Source organism: Biomphalaria glabrata, chromosome 14 (genome assembly GCF_947242115.1).
Source record: "Biomphalaria glabrata chromosome 14, xgBioGlab47.1, whole genome shotgun sequence".
Lineage (NCBI taxonomy): Eukaryota > Metazoa > Mollusca > Gastropoda > Planorbidae > Biomphalaria > Biomphalaria glabrata.
The window spans coordinates 25,016,295-25,041,562 of NC_074724.1; the positions used below are offsets into that span (position 1 = coordinate 25,016,295).

The 25,268-nt window shown below is 31.7% G+C and overlaps 1 protein-coding gene across 3 annotated transcripts; it reads left to right on the top strand.

The window, feature by feature from the left end:
- Positions 1-1,351: 1,351 nt before the first annotated feature.
- Positions 1,352-24,005, top strand: LOC106055198 (coiled-coil domain-containing protein 191-like). Of its 3 annotated transcripts, none has more exons than XM_013211373.2 (20): positions 1,352-1,487; positions 5,393-5,431; positions 6,748-6,880; positions 7,073-7,321; positions 7,857-7,953; positions 8,989-9,163; positions 10,134-10,252; positions 10,619-10,793; positions 11,235-11,425; positions 12,058-12,337; positions 13,170-13,414; positions 13,799-14,019; positions 15,134-15,275; positions 15,484-15,581; positions 15,758-15,840; positions 16,394-16,495; positions 16,722-16,900; positions 20,782-20,899; positions 21,708-21,862; positions 23,077-24,005. In XM_013211373.2, the coding sequence occupies exons 3-20, from the start codon at positions 6,796-6,798 to the stop codon at positions 23,246-23,248; spliced, it is 2,886 nt and encodes a 961-aa protein (XP_013066827.2). In that variant the 5' UTR covers positions 1,352-1,487; positions 5,393-5,431; positions 6,748-6,795; the 3' UTR covers positions 23,249-24,005. The 3 variants fall into 3 exon arrangements, with proteins under 3 accessions (XP_013066827.2, XP_055867217.1, XP_055867215.1); XM_056011242.1 differs by lacking the exon at positions 1,352-1,487 and adding an exon at positions 2,446-2,522; XM_056011240.1 differs by lacking the exon at positions 1,352-1,487 and adding an exon at positions 2,607-2,939.
- Positions 24,006-25,268: the final 1,263 nt, after the last annotated feature.

Below are 25,268 nucleotides of genomic sequence, written 5' to 3' on the forward strand. Positions count from 1 at the left end.
TCATAAAAAAAACATTCATCACCCAGATCTTACATCATAAAGACAAACGATGGAAAAACATACAGAAGAAATCAACGCTTTTTGAATAAGAGTTTCGATAAAGACATCTCTGGGTACTATGATGCCGATGAAGACAATGAACTGCAAACTGTTGGAACAAACGAAGCAGACAGTTATAGACCAAAGTCTAGAGAGCTTGTGCCAGTCAAGACAACCAGAAATGGACGAATTGTTAAAGTTCCTAAGAGATATCCGTCTTAAGAACTATAAAAGGAAGGATGTGCTAATATTATATGATATTACGTCATTGTTTCTTGTTATGTTTTGTGCGAAAGCAAAAAGATTAGATGGAAATAAAAAGAGAGTTTCCATTGGATTGAGGAAAGATGAATAGAGGGGTAATAATAGACGCCAAACCCGAATAATGGACTATTCTAGCATTATTAAAAATAACTTTTGGATCTGTTATACTCGATTCTGTAAATTTTGCTTCAAGGTTAATTAGTGTAGCCATAAAATACTCGCCATTTAGATCTATTATTAGTAAAGGTAACAAGATATTACTATACTATGTCCTCACACCATACCAACATGGCTTAGGAAATATAGATCATGTGAAACACAACTAATAGGTCTAATTGATGATTTTTCAAAAGGTTTAGATAATAGTGAACAAATAGATGCTATCTTACTAGATTTTTCTAAGGCTTTTGACAAAGTTCACCACCATAGTTTGCTTAAAAAATTTAAAATATTTCGGCATTAATGGTCTACTGCATCAGTGGATTAAAGACTTTCTGATAGGGAGAGAACAAACTGTAATAATAAATGGCTCTAAATCAACACCGATAACAGTAAACTCAGGTGTACCTCAAGGAACAGTCTTGGGTCCACTACTATTTTTAATTTACATAAATGATTTACCAAATTGCATTACTTCAGGAACAAAAGTCAGATTATTTGCAGACGATTGCATAATATATAGAACAATAAAAACAACACAAGACACAGATATTTTACAAAGAGAATTAGATGAATTACAGAAATGGGAATCAAATTGGAGCATGTCTTTCCACCCAGAAAAATGTCAGTTGTTAAGAGTAACAAAAAAACTAAAACAAATAAATTCCACTTATCTTATTCATGGCAAACCAGTAACACAGACTAAAAACGCAAAATACCTAGTAAAATCACTAAATTTAGAAAGCCTTCAGGACAGAAGGCTCAAAAGTAAAGTAGCAATCATACATGCATGACTAAATGCATGACGCGTAGGACGTAATCATCTTCTTTTTTTGAAGTAACGTCTGTATTATATAAGATAAGATAAGATATAATCTAGAATTCGCTGTAGGCTATATATCATGCAGTTTTATTCGTTGCAACAAAGTTTAAAATGTAAAACTAACTTAAAAAAAACTTTGATCTCTGTGGGAAAAATGTTTTTAAAATATCAACAGTCAACGTACTGATAGACCTAGATCAAGGTAAAGTCTTAATTTGTTATAAATTTAATCCATAAATGTAGAAAGAAAAAAAAAAGATACCCGTTGACACTATTTGTCAATCAAATATATTACTTTCTGTATTTACAAATAAATTTCGGACACCCATTTGGTGGAGGCCCGGGGGGATCTTAAAATTCTCCCCCCTCCACCCTTAGGTACGCCACTGCTTACATACAATATTTTGGTTATTTAGGACGGAACATTCTTAACCCCCCCTTTTTTTTCTCTCTAAAATAAAGCTTATATCAACTCAGGTAAAATGTTTGTAAATGTTATGTTTTCCACATCCACGCCAATCTCAGATCAAATTGAAATTTTGCAAAATTATTTCTATTTCTACCTCACAAAACAAGAATAAATAGCGAGCAATTCTTGTATGTCTGTATGGTTCAGGTGACCGAGCCTCGCTCAGTTGAATACTTTGTTAAGGAAAGATAATTACTTATGTTGGAAACATTTTTGTAATGACGAAAATGAGCGATCGGATCAAGACTCCCAATCCGAAGAGTTGCTTTCGTGTTCTTTTAGATATCCAAATGGCGATGTAGGCCTACATGGCGATTAGAATCGGCGCCTTCGACATTGAGGTCACGTTAGAATAGAGCATGCTTAGGACGTAATCTACAGCCGAAAAGGATTTTTTTAAAAAGCCCTTGCACTTATTATGACTTAGCAGAATTTAGGTCATTGACTGTATCATATTGGTATTATATGTACATTTGCTCACGTTCACGTCAGTGCAACACCCGCTTGTGTTTACGTAATAATTAAATGGAGTTCCAAATATGTCTTCCCTCTTAAACACTAGTTTGTTATTTGCATAACACAAATATTCTACATGACTAAATGTAACGTCTGTATTATATAAGATAAGACCCCGCTGCAGGATTGTCTATGGTCTATAGTCTATATTAACGTTTATAGTTTTTGAGATCTAAACGTGACGAACAGTGACCGCAGAAGCGTGACCTCCGTGAACCCGAAGGTGTCGGCTGAAGACTTTTCACTTCGGAGGTGGGTGGGAGGGTGGGAGTGTTAAAATTTTGACGATTATATTTTAAAAAATAAAATATATTTCGATGGTCATTTTCCAAATTTTTCCTGTTTAAATATGCTTTAAATTGAATTTCATAATTTATTTGGCTACAGAATATTTTGTTCTAATTTCGTTATTCGTACTATGATAGAGCTGTGTTTTTTTAAATTCCCACGGCGTCGTTGACAGCTGAAAGTGAAGAAAACATTTACAAAGACTTGAAACTAGATTTAGAGATCTAGATCTACAACTAGTCTCTAGATATAGAATCTAGATCTATATATACTAGATCAAGATTATCTTTGGTACACAACTAAATGGAAGAAAACGTATATAAGACCCACTTGTATCGGTGGCAGAGACAAGAAAAACCGCGAGTACTGTCGAGATCAAATGTATGCTAGTATGCTACTATCATAAGTCATAGTCATGTCATAACTCAAGTATAAATTATAAAAGTATAATATAAAATACTCAGTGCTTTTTTTTGTGACGTGGGGAAAAATATTACTTTTCTTGAATTTTTAACCTTTATTTTTATAAATTTATTAGTAATTAAAACTTAGGAAATCCATCACTGAGTACCCGCACCTATTTTTTTTTTTTTACAAATAATGCACTGATAATTCTTATACTAATGATTCTAATATAATCATGTGTGTGTTTGAGTGTATACGTAGGAATCATTATTACATTCTGATTCTTCATTTTTTCTGATAATTTTTGTACTGTAGAATAGTTTCTTTTTGAAGTTAGTGGAAAAACACAAGACACCCCGCTTTTGCCAGCTAGTGGATCTGGGGAAGTGCAGGTAGCTTCCCAGTGGAACCCAGGGCGGAGCCACAATGCCAAGCTTAATTTGCAGTATTTAAAACAAAAGCATATTCTGAGGTTTCTAGATTGCATTATCCTGCAAGACTTCTATTTAAACATTTTATGTAAAAAAACAACTCTGTTATTCACAGCACTTTATTTTTGGAGACGTCGACTGGTAGAAATAAGCAACTACACTTTTGCTTTAGTTTTTTTTTTATTGGAGGGTGACTTACTTACTTACAGCCCATCACCCCTATTTGGGTATGGGTTGCCAAAACTATTCTTGGCTACGCCCATGGAATATGGTTGCTTTAGTCTTATATTGAAGAGTGGTTTTTAATGTAAAAAAAAAACAAATCGACAAGGGGGGGGGTTAAACTCAAAACCCCCTTTGGTTACGCTCATGACATCTATCTATGGCTATCCTATGTGTTTAAATTTAGAATTAGTGTTTAGAATGTAGATTAGTAGATGGATCTACAGTTATTATTTTAAAACGTAGAAAAAAAAATTATTAGGATTATTAGTTATAGATCTATCTTAGAAATTAGAGACTTTACCCACAACAGAGAATGTCTTACTGGGATTTACTTTTGATAATATATATATGTCACTTCATCCCCAGTCACTTAATCCACGGTCATTTCATCCCCTGGTCATTTCATTCCCTTATCATTTCATCCCCTGGTCACTTCATCCCCTGGTCATTTTATTCACCAGTCACTTAATCCCCAGTCACTTCATCCCCTGGTCATTTCACCCCATGGTCATTTCATCCCCTGTTATTTTCATCATCTGATCATTTTATCCAACAAATAGTAATTGTAAAAATCATGAAATGGGCAATATTTAATAAATTAATTTTTTTATTTAAATGAAAAAAGTGCAACACATTAGATAAGAATAAAATTAAAATTAAATGCCAATAAAAACTATAAAAATTTAACATGCATAAAATCCTTATTTCAAGACTAAAAATTGACACTCCCATTTTCAAGTAAAAGCGATTGAAAAATAAAATAAAGGGAAACATAGTCGTATTTCCACCACACCTTGACCTTTGATGATAAGTTATCAGTGACATGGTCATAGTTATTCTAATCGCACTTCTATTTCTCAAGTCATTTTCACTACTTCCACCACACTTTGGCCTTTGATCATTGCGTCATGCGCAGGATAATATTATAATATTACATCCCCCATATCCAATAGAAGTGCTATAGCCATGTACACACCCAGATTTACAATATATTATAAGATTTCTCATCAAGAATGCAAAGTGGAAGAGGAAACACTATAAACACATTAGTAACATGTCAAAAAATATCAAAAAGCATTCTACATAATCATATTTATATATTAGATGAAATGAGGGCTTAAAGTCAAAGCCTTAACAATTAAATTTGCAATGAAAAAGAAAAAATATTTAATTGGGGATGAAATGACCGGGGATGAAATGATCGGTCACCTATATATATATATATATATATATAAATATATAAATTCTATACTATATTTGTATGGATGTTCTGTATATAGTAAGCCATATAAAGCCTGGGAACAAATCAACAGGAGAAACTGGTGTGTAATGCTAGTATATATATTTATAGAGATGTAGGCCCTAAAGTAAATATGTATAAAATATATATATATATATATATATATATATATATATATATATATATATATATATATATATATATATATATATATATATATATATATATATATATATATATTGTTATGACCCTGTCTTACACCACCAGTCAAAGGGCAGTTATTTTAGAGAAGATACTGCTTGAGTTTAAAACTGTTTTTGAAACGCAATTCATCTATCTGATATAAACATTTCACATGTAACTTTTGATTGAATCCAGTGTGAATGTATATTTTCTTTTCTATAGTTATAATGTTTTGTTTGGTGTAATGCACAAATTGTAAGACAGATTTCCTTATGGATGATAAAGATTATTATTATTATTAAAATTTATTTGGATAAATTTTTAACATTTTATTTTCTTTGCAAACTTAGCACATAAAGTCTACAGATGACATAGCTGACTGGATTAAGGTTTGTGGTCATTAGTTTAGGTTAGCCTATTACATGTGGATGGGCAGAACTTTTAAGTGGTCTGAAAAGAGGGGATAACATTTATACCTTCCACCCCCAACTAATCAGAATAAACCCAAACGTTAATATTAGTCTAAAAAAATGTGTTAAATTCATAGATATATTTTTAGTCCTGCAAACTTTGAAAAATCTTTTGGATTTTTAATATCACTCTCAAATTTGTATATTTTAAGATATTTGAACATAATATAGTTGACATTTTGAAAGTTTCATAGGAAAATTATTCAGTTTATAATCTTATCTTTATAAATTTTCTTTGGCTAAATATTTATATAACTAAATTGATATAAAATTATATGTTTATCCTCTTCATATTATTCATTTTTGTATGATGACCTTTACATCATGTGCCCTGAGGACCACATGGTCTGTAAGGGAAAATTCATTTACTTTTTTCTTTGTATGCATGTTGCCTATATATATGAAGTAAACAGATTAAAAAAATATATGTATAGGGATTTTTTAAAAAGTATACATACTTATTATTTTAAGCATGGATAGTTAAGTTAAATATGCCTGTTTATTTCATTTAACATGTTATTATTTCTCCACCTCTGTACCATAACATAACAACCGCAAGGTTGTTAATGCCAGAAGTGGTAATGGTCTTAAGTCCATCATTACCTATAAAATGCTTCCAATGGCATGCGTTTCAAATAGACTCTGACAACCAGTCCAACTCCTGGCCTTCATCAGTTGTTCAGATACTGAACCATTACCACCATTAGGAGATGGGGCAAAGGCAAGCAAATGGTGCCTAAACCAGTAAGCTTCGGGCGGGAGGGGCTCGTTAACCTTGTTTGGCTACCTATCAAGGAGAAGAAAAACTCTGAATCCAAACCTCCACTGTCTTGCAGCTTTACCCAAACACAGGAAAGGCTTCAGGAGAACCCTGAGGAAAATCAGGAGCTAGTAACCCTTAGGCAGATACACATTAACATCAGCTGTATTCAGTGGCTATTAGAAAATTTGAACTTAGATAGCTACAATGGCCTGAAGCTAAAATTCCTGGTTAAATAAAAAAAACACTCTTTGGTTCCATAATCTGAATTTCCAAGGTGATTATTTTGCTTCTCATTTAGGGCTGCTTTAATTAAGAAATCCTTGAAAAATTAAAGAGCATGACTTGGTTTAAAATGTGCTGATGTGCCAAAAAATCAAAATCTTATCAAAGCCATCTAGCAATAGTTCAAAATTGTATAGTATTGATGTTTCCTCACTAATACTTTTGAAACATAACTATTTTATTGTTTTAGAAAGTAGAAGAAGCCACAGACAAGGCTACAGATGTTGCCTTTGGTCTTATGCCTTCAGGAAAACAAAAAGGAAAAGTGGCTGTTCATCAGTTGTCAGGTCAAGTAAGAGACAATGAGTTAGCCTTAAACGAAGGTAATGCATTCAATATATATTTTGGTAAAATTTTATATTTATTAATAATATAGTGCAAAAATGAATTATAATTTTATAGAAAAAATGTTTTGGTTTTGGATTATTTGCCTTAAGAATTATGTAAAACAAACAAATTAAAACCATTAATGTGCTTTTCCATGCTCCCCCCCCCCTTTTTTTTTTTTAAATTAGCGCAAGATCTGCTGTCCCAGTGGATGAATGAAAAAGTAAGGTTTGATTACGATGATGGCTTTGATGATCTGGAAGCCTGGCGCAGAGCTAGAAAAAATAAAGATGACATCTTGAAGAAAAATGGCTGTGAAATCAATGAGGATGACATGTCCCTAGAAAGGCTGACAAGAATGGCATTGGAAGAAGAAGTTGATGTAGATGAAACTGCTATTTATGAGAGAGTGAAGCGTAATGCTCTGGGAGATAGAGGTAAATGGTTTTAAAATACAAACAATAATTTTCTATTGCAGTGCAATGTGACATAGGTTCAGTGTAGGTCTCAGGAGGTCAGCTAAACTATATTATATTAAGTTATGATATAGCCAAAACATCAGTAAATATTGTGTTATTTAGGTAAAAAAAATATTTTTGTATTGATATAAAATTTCTAGAGTTAAATTTCTTTAAACAAAAGATTGTGTATTATAAGGTAAATATAATTGCAACATTTGTTTCTGTGTAATCAGTGCTTGCAGTTGTCATCTGTATAAAGAAATGATAGTAAAAAGGTCCTAGTACATAGCTTATCAAGTGTCATAACATAAACCCATGTTTGCTGTTTAAACCACAGAGACTTGTGCTTTCTTTGAAACAAGTCTTTTGGACCAGCAACACCTCTGGTGGTAACAGATTATTTCATGTCCTTTAGTTTTATCACCAAAATGGGTGACACTCTTTGATAGTATTTACTCCATTCCATTTATTAAATGTATAAATTATAAACTGATTTTACATGATTTATTAGACCCATATGAGAATCTCTATGAGCTGGATGAAAGTGAAGCTGTCCAGTCAGTGTTGAAAACAATGTTGTCCAAGGAGATGGTGAAAGATACCTTCAAGTTAGTATTTGTTACATTTATGGGTGGCTGACTGGTTGTGTGGTATGTGCTCTGGACTGTTGTCTCAATGGTCCTGGGTTGGAACCTTGCCCACCACCCCCCACCCTCCATCCTGAAGGAGGCTTGGTCTAGGATGTAATAATCTTCAATTCTGAAGGAACATCCAAAACATAACTATAACATTTATGTATTGTTGATTTTTCTGAAAAGAAAACAAAACTTTTGCTCAAATGGTTGATATTTCATATGATTACTGTATTATTGATCTTAGTCAGAACTTTATAATCTTCAAAATAACTGTGGTAATGAGTTGCTACAATATGAAAAATTTATTTGCATTTAGACTATATTAAAAATAACAACTTTTAAAACTGTTGATTTACAAAATAATATTTTTAGCTAGGAATAAATTGAGCTATCATTTTTTTAAACTAACTAACTGAATATGGAAAATATTAGACTGAATGAATATCATTTCTCTTATGGCAAATAATTTAATTCAACTGAACTTTTGCTAAAATAGAAGTCAACTCAATGATAACAAATTTTTTTCACCATATGAACTAGATATTTTATATCTTCTTCTTATATAATACAGACATTACTTCAAATAAGAAGATGGTTATGTAGTAGAATGTCAATTATCCAGATTAGTTGGTAAAGGGGTCTCTAAGTAATTGATTGTCCAGATAACCGAATGCAGAATATTATAAATAGTCCATTTCAGCAACAATATAAGCAAAATTCATTTGCTGTTTCTGGTTGTACATGAATATAAAAATCAAGTAAAATATACAGGGGAACAAATCCTTATACCATGAACGAGTAGCTAACCATTATCTGGAGAAATAATCTCTGATCTTTTGCTGCACACCTCAAGACCACTTAGATACTGTACTGTAAATTAAGTAAAAAAGGCCAGATATTTGATGTTTTGAATAACTGATATCTAGATAAATGATATTCTACTATAATATTAAATGATACTTTAATAATTAGGCTATCAAAACAATAATTGAATGTTGCATTAAACAGAAAAGATTTAGGCTTACAGAAGGAGCCCAGAACAGATCCACGTACCAAGATGGAACTGCGTCACAAAATGGTGAAAGAGAATAGAGAAAAGAGAGAAAAAGAAGGTCAGAAGAAAAAGGGTGATGCCCAGTTGAAGAAAGAGGCCAGACTTCAAGCTCAGCAACTTTTGTTAAAGGTCTGTGCTTCTGAATTTCTGAAATTTTTAGAATTTTTCATATTTGTAATGATACCCATAGAATGATTTGGATATTTAAAAAGCATTTTCAGTTCAGTTTAATGCTTTTTAAAATTTAATTTTTAAAACATTATTTACCTAACAATGGCTGCCTAGTCATTGGTATGTGCTCTGGACTGTTACCTCGAAGGTCATGGGTTCGATCCCTGCCATCCACCTTCTCCTGCCATCATGAAGGAGGATTGGGCTAGGATGTAATAATCTTTAATTGTAAAGGAACATCCGAAACATGTATAAAAAAAAAGGAAACGATGGTGAAAAAATGTTTAAATAAGTAATTAGATAAAAAACATAATTCTTTTGTTATACTACACAAGTGCTTTTTATTTATTGAATTATTTGTAACAGAAATGAAAAGGCTTCCTGATTAAATTTTAATTTTACGGAAAAAGTATCCACAATAAGTACCAGTATGTTAAACTTTACAAGTATGTATATATTTTAAAAATATTAACAGAACAACTACTTTATATTACAATTATATATATATATATATATATATATATATATATATATATATATATATATATATATATATATATATATATATATATATATATTGCTAAATCAGAACAAGCAAAATAATAAAATACTTTAAAAAAAATTAAAAAGCTTATATAAGGGAAAGCACTGCATAATCACTGCCACATCTTATCAATTCTGCAAGATTTTAGATTTATCTTCCATTTTCTCTATAGAAATAAAATTTAAATAATTACAACTAATTGATTAACTAATTAGTTAATTTTTTAAAAATGATTAGTCTTGCAAAATGTAATCTTGATCACAGAATGTGAAGTGGGAGAACAAATGTGTAAAAGAATCCACTCAGACGGAGTGAGTTTATATTAGCTTTGTAAAAAAAGAAAACTTAGTTAAATGATTGTCTTTGAATAATTCATGTCTTTAGGAGCAAAAGGAACGAGAGATAAGGGCCAGGAAAGAGGAAATGGAGATGAAGAAAGAAATGGCGAAAATACGCAAAGAGATGCACGAGGAAAGAAGGAAGAGGGAGGAGGAGATCAGAAGGTATGGACATGACAAGACTTTGGGTTAAATTATCTTATAGAAATAAAACAATTACATTTGCACCTTGAGTCCTGAAGAAGCCTCTATCTATAGACAATACTTTAAGAAGATGTTATATTATGTGGCTGGCAAACATGCTTTTTCTCTTACTATCATTTGAACTAGGTAGAATCAATCAATATCTTCACTTAGATTTGAATCTGAAAGCTTCAGTTTTTAGCCCCACACTCTACTCTCTAACACCAACATATTTATATTACTTAAATATTTATGATTTTTTGGGGGGTTAAAAAATGCATAAATATTTTATTTAATGAAGCACAATTAATATTTTTTTTTAACCAAATTATTGTTTTTCTTACTAAGGGAAAGAGAAGAAGAAGAACAATTGAACAAGTTGGCAAGAGAGGAACTAGAAAGACAGAGGGCTCAAGAAGATAGAGATATACTTTTAACCCAGAGACTAGAAAATGAAAGAAAGTTCAAACAATTGATGAAAATGGAAGCCATTAAATCTAGAATAACTTCCAAAAATTTACAGGTAAAGTCTATTAGTGAAGAAATGATAATTATTGATAACTATAATTTTAACAAATAAAAGATTTTTGGTTCATAAATTAATCATTGTTTAAACTGTGATAACAAAACTTTCTTGGCAGTGCATCGTATCTACATAGCTGTTTAATATGTCATCACTAAGAGTCTGTTTTAAATTAAACAAAAAAATTAATATGTAGTCAATAATTCCAAGTAGTAAAAATGACCTTAGCTGTATTCATTTTCCTAATTCTCAACATCTTTAGTCTTACAAAAACTGTTTTTTTTATTGTAAAGTGCTCTTAGGGCTTGATTTGTAAGCAATTAACATTATTTAATGTATGGTATAGACTCAACTGTGTATAGATAAATAAATCACTAGCCTTAAACGTTTTGAAATTGCATTTCATATAATTTAGAAAATAACTGAAAAAATATTTTGCAGTGTCTTCATAGACATTTTACAGCCTGGTATGATCTAGTTTTGTCCAGGCGTCTGCTCCTAGGTAAAGTCAAGGCCATGTCTGATTGGAAGCTTATGCTTAAAATCTGGGGTGCATGGCGGTCACATGTAAGAAGTCAGAAGCTAGATGTTGAGGCTGAGAAACATGAACGAGAAATGATTGATAGCCAAAAGTATGTACATTTATTTTTTTATTTTGTATATAGTTTACAGCAAAGAAAAATTCTAATAAACCCAAAAGTCTGTCAAAAAAAATATTTCAAAGGAGACAAATATTGTAAAATTATATTTGCTTTACATCTTCTTTTTTCTATCAACAACATTGTCAGCTTTTAGTGTATAATTGAAAAATTTTATTTTAAAATTTTATATAACATCTAAACTCTGTGGCGCCTATTGGGATAGGATGCGTCTTTAAGGGATTAGGGATTAGAATGTGGTAGGGTGTGATGGGATGCCATTATTATTTTTTTTAAAACTTTCCTCTAAGAACATGAGCATGGAGTCTCTTCTTTTAGTGAAAACCAGATATGTTTAGCTATTTTATTAATTAAAAAAAAAACATTTTTGAAAAGCACAGGCCTGTATCCCCAGTGTTTAAACCCAACCTGGAAAATTGAGTATTTATTAACCTTAATTTTATTTTAATTTAAAGGTATTTAAAGTATATATTATTTGAAAGTAGACATATTTTTCAATATTTTAAAGTTGTTTATTAATTATTTACAGGTAACTTTTTTTTCATCAATTTTTTTAAAAATGATTATCTAATGATTCATTGTCATGGCATATAAAACTGTTGTAGACAAATGTTGAAGGCTGTAAGGCACTGGACCATCTCAACACTGCGTCAATGTTTTCTGACTTGGCAACTCTTTGCTAAGGAATGTGGAGAAAGAAAAGAGCTGGAAAAAGAACAGGAACAAACAAAGAACAAAATGATGTCACTGCTTAAGGCTGTAGCTGAAGGGAAAGTGGGGAAACAGGCAAAATTAAATGAAACTTTAGCACCAACTAAGAAAACAGTCCAACTTGGCAAGTTTAAAGATACTCAGTCAGATGATTTGACTATAGTTAGTATAGAAGTAAGTTGTGTAAGTTTTTTATCATTTAAATAGAAGAATATTTAAATTTGTTAATTTTTGTATATGTCCAACAAGTTTTTTTTTTAAAGAAATTTTTTTTTTTTTCGAAGCCTGGACAAATAAAAATATTCAAAGAGGTCATCTAAAGTTTGATCTGATGAAGCTGTGTAGCAAGAAACAACATGGATTAAATAATAATTGAATGAATGTTTTTGTATTTGTGTTTTGTGGAATGCTTCATGAAGTCAATGCCATAAATAGCTTACTCCTTGTTAAATTGCAGTTTTGTGTGACTGAACACATGGCTGCAGAAGGGTCCTTTGACATCATTTTATTTGTAGAGTACTAATTAGATCTATCTATCTATATATTTACTATCTATCTATATATTTACACTAAATTATACTAAGTTAACATTTAGCTACAGTTTCAATATCTTCATAATAAGAGAGTTCGCAAAAAATGTTTAGAGTGCCTTGCGAAAATCCTGAGTTTAAATGCTAGTCAAAGACATTAGTCAAACTAGGATTGTTTAGAGTTCACCCTAATGGAAACTGCAAATCTGTTGTGTAATATTCTTAATTTGTTTTAGCACTAAGAGCTTTAAACTCCGTTGTGTAATAGTACAGAGACCTGTCATTGCCTTGGTTATCGCTTACCCCCCCCCCTGCCCTCCACCCAGAATACAGCAAAACAAAACATAAACAACCATATTATATTAACGAAAATTAATTTATCTTTGGTTAACAATCTTTCTCTAGGGCATTTAGCTTTCTAAAAACAGTTTTCACATACATGTTCATTGTATTAAAAAATAAAATTGATTGTTTAGGATCAAGAGTCTAGCACACCTGTTGTCAAACTGGCTTGGGGAGAAAGTGAGAATGCTCCAACCTTTCGCAGTGAAACCTCCATCAGTGGACTAAGTGAGTCCGTCTCTAGTCGAGGGAGATCACTCCCTAAGGAACCTTGGCAAGTTACTCACCAGCATTTAAAGTTATCTAAAAAGGACATTTCAAATCTCACAGCTCAGGATGGAGTTGTCAGGCAGCACACAGATTTAGAAATAAGAAAAAGGTTTGTTTACACAAAGTTCCATTTTAATATTTCGTATTGAAAGCTCTATACTGACATTTATTGTTCAAAATTCTAGTTCGACATTTAGTCTTCAAAACTCTATTCTAACATTTAGTGTTTCATTAGTTTATTATCTTCTAGAAAATGGAAAATATTAACTTGACTGGTCAAGATTTCATTTTGTGATTCAAGACTCCTTTATCTCTTAACTAAATCAAGACTATCCTTAATACATTTTATGACAGATCTAAAAGAAAAGCATCATAAAATGTTAGATTCATTTTTTTTTTCAAATTTTTTTGTCATTTTTCACAAGGTTTTTGCTATCTCCATCTCTAGAATGTAATTACTTTATCCATAATATAACTAATCTGTACTGCTTAGGTTTGGTACCCAGCCCTGGATGAACAAGCACTTTGTGGCCAACAATTTTGAACACCGCTACAACGCTCAGCAGCAGACACTGAAGGAACAGCAGAATCAGCTTAGGGAGCAGAAAAGACTGATTGAGGAGCTTCAGTATGAGCAAAAGCAGCAGAGTTTGAAACAAAGGCTAGCCCCTGGAACAGTTTCTTCTCCTCTACCTCCTCTTGAAGTCTTAGAAGGTGATTTTCATCTTAGACAATATATTTTTTTTAATTATAATTGGCTCCTTGTGAGTGCAAGGGTGATTACTGGGTGTTGTTACCGGTTGACTGAAGCACCAAACTGCTGGTAGAAAACTAAACAGTTGTAAGTGTAATGTATATTAACTAATAGAACTTCAAATAACTTGAATAACTTCCTTGTGAACAATGCTAAATCAATCAATCAACAAGACAAAATCAATTTGTGATAAATGAAATAGATGTAGTAAACTTTAGTTATAATATTCGTCAACAAACTCACTATAATAACACAACCTTTCACTCTTACCTTCTGATGTTGTCTGTTCTAACTCAGACCAAGTGATGACAATGCCACCTATGATGCATCATTCACAACCAATTGCTAACTTCTTCCCATCATCTCCATAGAAACACACACACACACACTCCATAACACTAAATGATTGCATTTTACCTTCAGTGCATCTACAATGAAATGCCATACCTCAGGAAACTGATTATATGTCCCCAAGACATCCACGCTCTCTGTAAAGTATTCTTTTTAGTTGTGCAGCATTTCCTTTAAATAAAGTCATATGAATCTTTTCAACACATGGACTCAAAATATACTGGTACATACCCATCAGAGATCAATGCAAAACAAACACTCTCTCTCTCTCTCTCTTTCTTTCTATATATATATATATATATATGTTGATCACATTAAGTTGCAAGATGACTATGATGGTTGAATGATTCATCTCATAGTGATGAGTGGTGAGATGAAAAACTGGGTATTAGCAATGGTTGACCAAATAGCAGTTCCCCTTTCCAGGCAGCTGTTAGGTCTTAACATGAATAGCAATTAGTATTTGAGGTATATATTTCTATAAAATTTTCTATACACAATAATATTGAGCTTGCAATAGCATAAATATTAGTCTGAAATAATAGGGCCTATAGATGAGTATAATTGGTTCCATTGTAGTAGTCCTTGTGTATAATTATGTTACAGTTTAAGAAAATATGAAGTCAAAATGTTGTATGAAAACTATTTATAAGGGCTCACATAATTCAATAATTTGTACATTTTTTAAAAATTCACCTTTCGCTCATGAAATCTGGCCATTAGTTCCTCCACCAGGTACACAGATACCAAGGGGAGACAACTCTGTAGATGCTGGGAAACAGAATGGAAAAGTGACGGTTGAGAAAAATGCTTGTCAGGAAATTAATACAAAACCTGGAGACGTTAGTGGGGATGAAACTGACAGGTTTAAGTTTAAAATAATCTTAAAACATCTTAACAATATTTTCCAACTTGTTAATACTTGACCAATGAATGGTACTGAAGTTTGTGAAATATCGTAAAAACATTTCCCCAACTTTAGCACCATTCATAACGCTATTAACATTCCTTAGCAAATGTAAACATAATTGTTCTCATATGTTTTAAGTATCCTTCTTTTTTTTTGTACACAGGGCAAGGCAAACAACTTCAAGATCTGAAGTGACTTCAGTATCTCAAGGAACTTCTTCTACAGCTTGTCAGAACACAAAATATTTGCAAGTTTTAAAAAGTTAGTTTCAGATAAATGATTTATTATATTATTTATTATCATCCTTGCCTAAACCAGTATCTAAAAAGTAACCAAAATCTCTTTGATGCAATTTAAAACTTAGTTTTATATATCACTCAAAAAAGTAAACAAATTCTTTGCTTTATTGTTTGCCTTAATTGCCTAATTATTCTTAGATATGGAACAGAGAGCTGCTGAGAGGGCCAGGATCAAAGCAGAGAGGGAAGATAAGAAAAGGCAGCAAGAAGAAGAAAAGCTGGTATGTAACAAACTCTGCTTTTAAAATAACTCCATAAAATCAAATTTTATGCTTTAAAAACATTGATGTTATTATTTGGTCAAATTCAATTAAAGAATAAGCAAACATTAGTTAATATATACACAATTTGTAGTAAAACTTTTAGTAAAGAGAGCAGACAAGAGTACCTTGTTTGTACTTAGGCAATATGGAATCAGCCTTTACTGCATTTACTTTAAACATTTGTGAGAAAATGTATTTTTGTAAAAGTCCGATTTATTTTTTAACTGTCAGTTTAATGCGTTGTCCCATTTATTTATGTTAAATTCATTGCCTTGCACTATTTCCCTTACTTCATAAGAAAGTATTTGTTATGTCTTTGCATACCTTGATATCTTTATCTTTTGTGCCCAAATCCAGGTTTAGTAAATTATACAGAAAAATATTTAATGAAATACAAAAAAATATGAATCTTAATGAGACTTTAAGAATTTATTTTGATGAGAAGCATTTTAAAAATGAAAGCAAATAAATAATCAAATTGACAGCTATTTCTAACTAAAAATATCATCAGGCTCAGATTCAAAAGGAACAGCAAGAAAAACTAATGGAAATTGAGGCTGAAAAACGTGCCAAAGCAGCAGCCTATAGACAGAAAAAACTCTTGGAAAAGCAGGTGTTTATTTATATTCCTTTTTTTTTTTGTCGATTGTCATTGTTACGGTGAAATTTATAATCATATTTATAAATTTAATATTTACATTGCACATTCTTAATGTTTTGTTGGCATTTATTCTGTTCCACTAAGACATACATTTATATCAGTTGAATCATTCATCCTTTTTAAATCTATTTTTTTTATTCACTCTATACCTATTAAATTTTAAATATTTGTGTGTAAGAAAGAGGAAGAGAAAAAAAGACAAGAAGCTCTTCTGGAAGAGAAAAACAAAATAGCTGAAGAGCACTACAGAAAAGCTATTCTCAAATACAGAGGATTGCTTCCCTTTAAAAAGCTGATCTCCTTGTCCAAGAGAAACTGGTTGAAGTCTGTGAAACACAGGGATAAAGAAATCCTGAAGTAAGTACCAGCACTAATACTGACTGGAACTAAGAGTTAGATATACCCAAAACATATGCTCAGGCCTCTTCGTAGATTTCTCCTTGGCTTTCAATACCATACAGCCACATCTAATGATAAACAAACTGAGTAACTTAAATGTAAGCCCATTCTTACAAGCATGGGTTCTAAACATTTTAACCCAACGCCCCCAGTATGTTAAAGTCAACAACACCAAATCGTCAACTCAAGTACTATGTACGGGTGCTCCACAAGGTTGTGTACTTTCTCCTGTACTGTACACTCTTTACACTAATGATATAAGAAGCATCTATGACTCAGTTAACTCATTAGCTACTAATGCACCTAAATGCGCCCTTCCCCCCTCAGTACTAATGCGCCCAAATGCGCCCGCCACAGCACATACACAGCGTGACTTGCGTAGCTCTCATTTTCCTGCGTGACGCGTGGTGTTATTTTGAGCTTGCTGGGTTTTTAAAAAAGTAGAAATATAGATCGTTTCGTTAAAAAAAAACGGATGTGCTCCACAAGGTTGTGTACTTTCTCCTGTACTGTACACTCTTTACACTAATGATATAAGAAGCATCTATGACTCAGTTAACTCATTAGCTACTAATGCACCCAAATGCGCCCTTCCCCCCTCAGTACTAATGCGCCCAAATGCGCCCGCCACAGCACATACACAGCGTGACTTGCGTAGCTCTCATTTTCCTGCGTGACGCGTGGTGTTATTTTGATCTTGCTGGGTTTTTAAAAAAGTAGAAATATAGATCGTTTCGTTAAAAAAAAAAGGATGTTTTTACGTCTTTGGCTTCAGTTTCTATGGGCCTTCGAAGTTTGGTGATTTTTTTTTTCCATTTTTCTTAGCTGCGCAGGCCATTTTCTCAATGACCTTTCAATTTTTAGACCCATTATCGCTAATAATACACTAAATATAGCTAATAATGAACTTGATATTGATCAAGACATTGATCATTAGAATTTAGCTCTACATTTAGACTTAGATCTAGTCCGATTCAGATAGAGAGTAAAGAAAACATTAGATCTATCATCTAGTCTATTCTGGATCTAGCATCAATGAATCTTCAACTTCTTTGACTGATATTTTGAACAGTTTTTATTTACCACATGAAAACTTTTGATGAAAAAGATCTTGTTGGGGATGTTCACAACATTGGTTTGGACAATGGTTTGATTACTTTTACTTTGTTATGCTTGAAGTAATGAAATCTGAGACATGCAGAACCACATCAGCATGATGCCATGTTCAGGCAACTAAGGGCCTCATGCGCACCCAGTGAAAGTCAGTAAATACTCAAGACATATACAGATTTTATATATAAGCATAATGTTTATTGTATAGGCCTACTAAATTCCTATTTATAAACATTACTGGTCTTTGGGTAAATGTTAAATATTACCAAAAATTACAGATCTGATTGGGGTGGGGGGGGGGGGGGGGTTCACCAGTCTTCAAAAAATCAGGCACTTGAACAAATTTTCGTCTTTATCTGTTGTTTTTATTGTTTTAATCTTGTAAAACCTATTCCAATTATACATCATTTTAAAGGTCATCCATTTCTCTTTTTTTAGAAGTATTTTATGTTATTGATAGATATTGTTTTATGTTTTTCAAAATATATTTTGTAAAGTCAGTCTATTGATATTTTGGAGTTACCTCCCTTTGCTTAGTATTTAGAGTTATGCTGCTTAGGTATGGGCTTAGTAGCTAATGATTTAAACTCATTAAATTTGCTGATGATACTGCCATAGACGGTCTTATTTTAGGAGACGAAACTCAGTATTGAGGTTCGATAGAAGAGTTTACAAACTGGTGCACCGACAACTTTCTAGAACTGAATGTCACAAAAACTAAAGAACTTATAATAGATTTTAGAAAGAAAAAACAAACTGTATGTGAACTGCAAATAAACACTACATCCATAGAACAAGTAAAGGCATATATATATCTAGGCGTTATCATCAACAACAAGCTTTCATGGGAAGACCACCTTGGAACTCTGAAAGCAGCCAGCGACTCTTTTTTCTATACAAACTCAATAGCTTTAAACTAAACAAGAAGATCCTTGAGACTTTTTAGGGTGCGACTATACGAAAATCTGAAAACATACGGAAAAACTAGTTGGCAAGGCAACACCTCATCTAAACTGCTGCGACGTCTAGAAAACATCATTAAAAAAGCACCAAAAATTACACTCACAACATTACCACATCTAAAGGAACTTTTTGAACAAAAAGTGCTTAAGAAAAATCGAAAAAATCTTGGAAGACAACGACCACCGCTCCATCAGAACTACGTCAGGTTGTTGCGAAGTGGGCGACTGCTGTCAATCAAAACAAGAACGGAGCGGTACAAAAACTCGTTCGTACCTCACTAGGTCAGACTCTATCACCACCACTCATTGATCAGGGAACATGAAATGCACCAAAATACCTGTGTGTAGTCACTGAATGAACTCTTTACATTGTCTGTTGTATTTATGTGTATTTTTCTGTTGTGTTGTCTTTATATGAGAAAAGAGTCCTTGTAATCACAACAAATTTACGTAAGGATCAATAAAGCAGTCTTAGTCTTAGTCTTATGGCTCAAGCAGTTTATACAACAGACTGAAACTCTGGGATAAAGGAATCATGAAGTACTAGTACTTTGTAATACTGACTGGAACTAAGACTTAGAGAAGTTATGAGTAGTAGTTTTTAAAACAGATGGAAACTTAGGGATTAAGAAAGTCATATAGTAAGTAATTTATAATACAGACTGAATTATGTTAATTGTCTGTATTCAACACTAGAGTTACTTTGTGTCCATACAAACATTTCTGTAACCTTCCTGCAAAGCATCCATAAGATCAGAAAGATATTTTCTTTAGTTTTGTTTACTTTCTCCTAAAGGTACAATACAAAAAGCAAAGTAGTGTACAATTCATCATAAACCCATCTTGTCCATTTCAATTCACTTTTAAGACTAACCCATTTTTCACCAATATTTCTATTATGGATTTGAAAATGCATAATGGTGTATTAAATTCTGTGTTTGGCAATCCTAATTATAATCAGATTTTAAGAAATGTAACAATCTTCCCGACAGACACGTATTTGATATTTGCATTTAGATCGTGGATAATTTTTCAAGTGATCAGTGTGAGTAAAATATCGAAAGATAACTCAAAGAAGACATGTATAGTATTTGGAAGAAAACAATATAACTTATTATCCTTTAAAAAATGTTAAATTATAGGGTACTGTTTGAAAAACCCTGTTTTTATTATTATTGTCCATCCTAAAATTAAGGCACCTGCAGTATGGAGATTTGTAAAGAGGAAACAACTCCCCACCCTTCCTGTTTACAACAGTACAATCTTTTGATTTGAAACAAGAATATTATTTTAATTTTGCATTCCATATTGGCTTACACAAATTATCCATATTACAATCCCTGATCTTCAACCTATATTTTATTTTATCTACAACTACAACAATATTTAAACCAATTTTATGTTTAACAATTCCTGATTTTCAACCTACCTATGTTACTGTATCTATACATGCCATAGTCATAATATTTACACTATTTTTATGTTAGACAACCCCAATATTATTTTACGTACAAGCAAAACATAGTAATTATAATTTCTATCACTCTTGATTTAATATTTGAACAAAATATTTTTACTAAAATGGATCTTGAAAATTTTATTTGTAGACATTCATTTTCTATTTATTTTAAAAATATGTGCACTTCATATTTTGCCTGTTATTTGATGAATTCTAGTCTTTAGCAACACACGGTTCTATACTGATATTTGACTGACTAAATAAAATCTCTAAATATTTAATGTGGCCTGCATTTTATATTACAGAAAATGTTTTAAAGCATGGAAACAGTTTGCCGCAGAAGAAAGGCAAGGGAAAGAACATTTGGCTGATCAAATGCATCAATTTTTAGTTATCAAACATAGTTTTCATTCTTGGAGAAATGTGAGTTTAATTATTTTGTTTAGGTTATGGGATATTGTGTCTAAGTTTAAAGTGTTTGGCTGTTACAATGAGGATTTTGAGTATAAATCCTGAAGAAGATTGGGATTTTTTAAATTGGGATTTTCTAATGTCATTGGGTCCACCCAGCTCCATTGAATGCATGATATTTGTTGTGGAGAGTAAAGAAGTTGGTCTCATGATCCCATGTTAAAGCGTACCATATTTTCTTGCATATAGCCTGCATTTGCGTATAACCCGCACACACATATAACCCCTCAAAAATGACAAAATAAGTCAAAACAACATCGTACAACCCGCTTGCACTCTTGTATACCCTGCATACCGTAAACTTGTCACAATTGGCTACTGGTATTTTAAAGATTCTCTGCTTCATCCATACTATTTGTTTTTTTGAGGTTTTTAATGAGATAAAGCTTTCCTATGTACATTTCACAGCAAATTATAGGAGGTATGTCCATTGAGTAAAATAAATTGTATAAACTCCACACCTTTATATACCTGGCACAGCTGCCTTGCGTCTGTAAAAACTTATATAACCTGCGGGTTATATTTGCGAAAGAACATTACCACAGAAACCTTTAAACTATACATTACATTCAGAATGTTGTCTAACAGTTCACAATACAGTATATATAAGTACCTACCTGTACAAAAATAGATTATATACATTTATAAGTGTTTATTTGTATTAGAATTACTTTTAACAAATTGTCTAGTAAAACGTTTAAATAATATATATATAATTAAGAAACTAATTTATTAATCTCATCAAATATAAATCTCTCAGTTCAAGTATCACATACAGTTGTTGGAGCGCAGAGCTGAAAGACACTATCAGGATAACCTCAAAACAAAATTATTTCAAGCATGGGTAGAATGGGTGATTGTCGAAAAAGAAAATTTTTTGAGTAAAATGGCTCTAGCAAGTCAGCACTATATAAGGTGAGAAGACTTTTTCCTAATATCAAAGTCTTTTTTTGATGCTGAATTGATTCCAGGTCAGACCACATTGGGTTTTGAGTAAATTACTTTTTCTAACCAGTTTGTTAGAGTTGTCCACTTTTTAATTTTTAGTGAACAAGGATATTGAGATAAGGTTTCTCTAAATTACTCCTTTTCATGCAGTAGTAGAGCTATTTGAACTTAATGCCAAAAAATTAACATTCAAATTTTCTTGTGAAATGTAAGCCATAGAAAGTTTTGAGTTTTATAGATACTAGTTGTTAAAGAACTTGACTGACTTGCACCTTCACCTCTCCATTATGTCCATTGGACAGTTAAAGCTCTAAAAATGATTAGCCAATCAGATCTTTATATTCCTTTCTTTCCATCCTTAGCATGTGTAGCATCCATTCCAGGATGTTGACTTCACATTGTTCTTTTTCCTGCCCTCTTCCTTTCTGGCATAAACTAACGTGTCCTTTAACCTAAGCATGCAGAAACATGATCTTTAAAGTAAAAACTATATCTTGAGCTTTGTGATTGCTGCCATGTTCTGGAATATCTAGCAAGTAATTCTGGTTTTGGTTCTTCATATAAATAGCTCCAAAATATTTAAAGTTTCTGACATTTGATTTTTCCAATTTTAAAACAGTAGGGAAGCATATGTGGTGCATTTTTTGTGTTGATATGCTTGCAGTTAGCTGTTGATGACTTATTGATGTGCGAACTCTTCTGTCTGCCAGATTATCTATGTCATCTTTAAAATGCATATCTGTCATTTTTTGTCTTGACACTAACTAAAGCTTATATGTTTGTAAGTCTTCAGAGACAAGCTAAAGAGGTAAATCCTAACTAGTCATGTAACTAAAGAGGTAAATCCTAAATAGCTAGATGACTAAAGAGGTCACATAGGCCTACTTGGTCACAAGTTGCTAATTTAAAATCATCAGAGGCTGTGACATTTTTAGCCCTTTTCCTACTCTTGGTTCATTCACTGACTGTGATCCAGGACCCCTTCATTTAGGATTTCCCTCCATTTAGGCCTATTCTTTGCCTTTTCTCCTAATTGTTGATGTCACCAAAATAAAACAACTCTCATCTTGAAATTAGAATGTTTATATGTTTAATTTTTAGGTCATTTGCTTAGAACTTTGTTTTATTACAATTTAAACATTAAAAATGTGATTTAAAAAAAAATTTTGGTTAATTTGCAGTAATTTGACAAGAAGAACATTTAATGATTGGAGGTATTTGAAAGAGCGTCAGAAGCGAGAAGAAGAAAGACAAGCTAGAAAACTAGAACTTAGAAAGAAAGTAGCCTCACTCATTCCTGACTATGCCCCACCTGTGTCAGACTCTGTGCACTCTTCAGAAGATATAGTATAAATACATTAGAAGTGCAATATCAGTAGTTGGATTTTAATTTATATAGAAAAAGAGATTGTGCTAATTTTCAATCAAAAAGCTGGAGCTTCAGTCTTCAGCATTCTCATTATCAGGTTGGAGGGTTCAGTTAATCAGACCTATATCTAAGATGAACTACACAGTGGTTTCAGGTATCAGACAGCTCTCTGCACAGTTGTAAGGGCCACTCTGTATGCAGGTTTGAAGGACACAGTCAGCATTCTCAGGAGACAAGGGCATGGTTCATTAGATGCAGTTATTAACTCCCTGAACGTTTTGTCTCATTTTATTGTGTCTTGTTTGGAGGACAAAATATATTTGTTGATCATGTCAGGATAGCATGTAATATGCATTATTTTTCTTGAAGTTTGGGTGAGAACTGGTCTATTTTTGGGTTAAGTATTTGATATTTTGGGTTTTTGGCACATTTGTACAATTTAGGCCATGTTGTGCCCATAATCCCACAAGGGTTATTCCCCCTTTATAGCTCAAGATCTCATTTTTCCACATTTGGTCATATGTCAGCTTTTTTATTTCTCTCTAATTGAATGTGCACTGTGATCCATTGGAGAACAGTTTTCTTGCTATTTATGTTGAGGTTTATATGAGGTGTCTTTTAGTGTATAGTTTTCAAATACTTTATGACTATTTTCTTATAGCAAAAGTGATAACCTAATATTTATCATTTCATCTTTTTCATTTGTATTTGAAATAAAGCCAAGCTTTTAACTAATTTTAATATTACTGTTGTTTGTTTTATGTTAATACTAATAATATTATGTCTTTGAGTCTCTAGATTAAGAAAATGTTAGGAAATTTAATTGTCTATATTATTTAAAGACTTAGATGTAATGTAGGCATGGCATATTTGTGAGCTTCCTTTTTTTTACAAAATAATATCTGTTTACAGATTTCATTGATGAAATAGAGATAATTCATCAATTTACGATGAAATTGTAGATGTTGATTTAAAAATATGTAGAAAACACCAAAAGAATACTTTCTAGGCAATCCATAACTGAGTACCGACACCTATTTATTTTTACAAAAAAAGCACTGAATATATCTATTTATAAATAAATTTCAATTCATCAATACTGCACTAATTTGAATGTGAAATGATATAACAGATTAAATTTTAAATGTGTTTTTTTTAAGTTCCCAGTATTATTATTGTTCTTAGTTAAATCTATAAAAAGACAATTTTGATTTTAAGTTGACTAAGGCAAGTTGCAAAAGCATTTTTTTTTTAAAGAGTCATCCTTCTAAAAAATGAAAGCATTAATGCAAAGCTAGAATTGGAACAGTATTTCTTTTGTAATAATGTAATTAATTTATGTTGATAAATAAAAATGGACTGACAAAAAAATTAAAAATGTCAATTCTTTAAGACTTTTTTTTTTTTTTTCATTTTTTTTTTAGTCTTTTTAAAAACATTTACTTAAAAACAATAGGCTTTTAATATTTTAAAAAAAATTTTTTTTTTAATTAAATGAAGAAGTAAGAGTTGAAATTGCAAAGGGTGGAAATGAAAAAACAACAAAAAAAAAAAGGTTTCACAACATTACAGGTAGGCCTATGTACATCTATTAATATAATTAAAAGAGGAACTGTGTGAAAATAATCAAAATTTGGCAATTTTTGTAAATACTAAAAGTATAAAATGTAAAATTTAAAAAACTTGTTGATTCAGATCTAGAATAGATCTACAAGACTCAGAATCTATAGTTACTCTAGTTGGCTTTTTAAAAAGAATTTCTTTTAGATGTACATCTTATATTAAGTTTTAAACTTTTTAAAGAAACCAATTGAATTTCACTATATTTAGGAACCCTGAATCTAATCTATAACTTTTTTTTTTTTTGCTACATTCAAGAATGTAGACTTTATAGCATTGTAATGTTTAAATCGTCTAGTTAGTCTTGTTAAATTACGGTAATCTTAAATTCCAATATACAGAATGTTGGGTGCCGATACTATCCAATCACATGACGATACGATA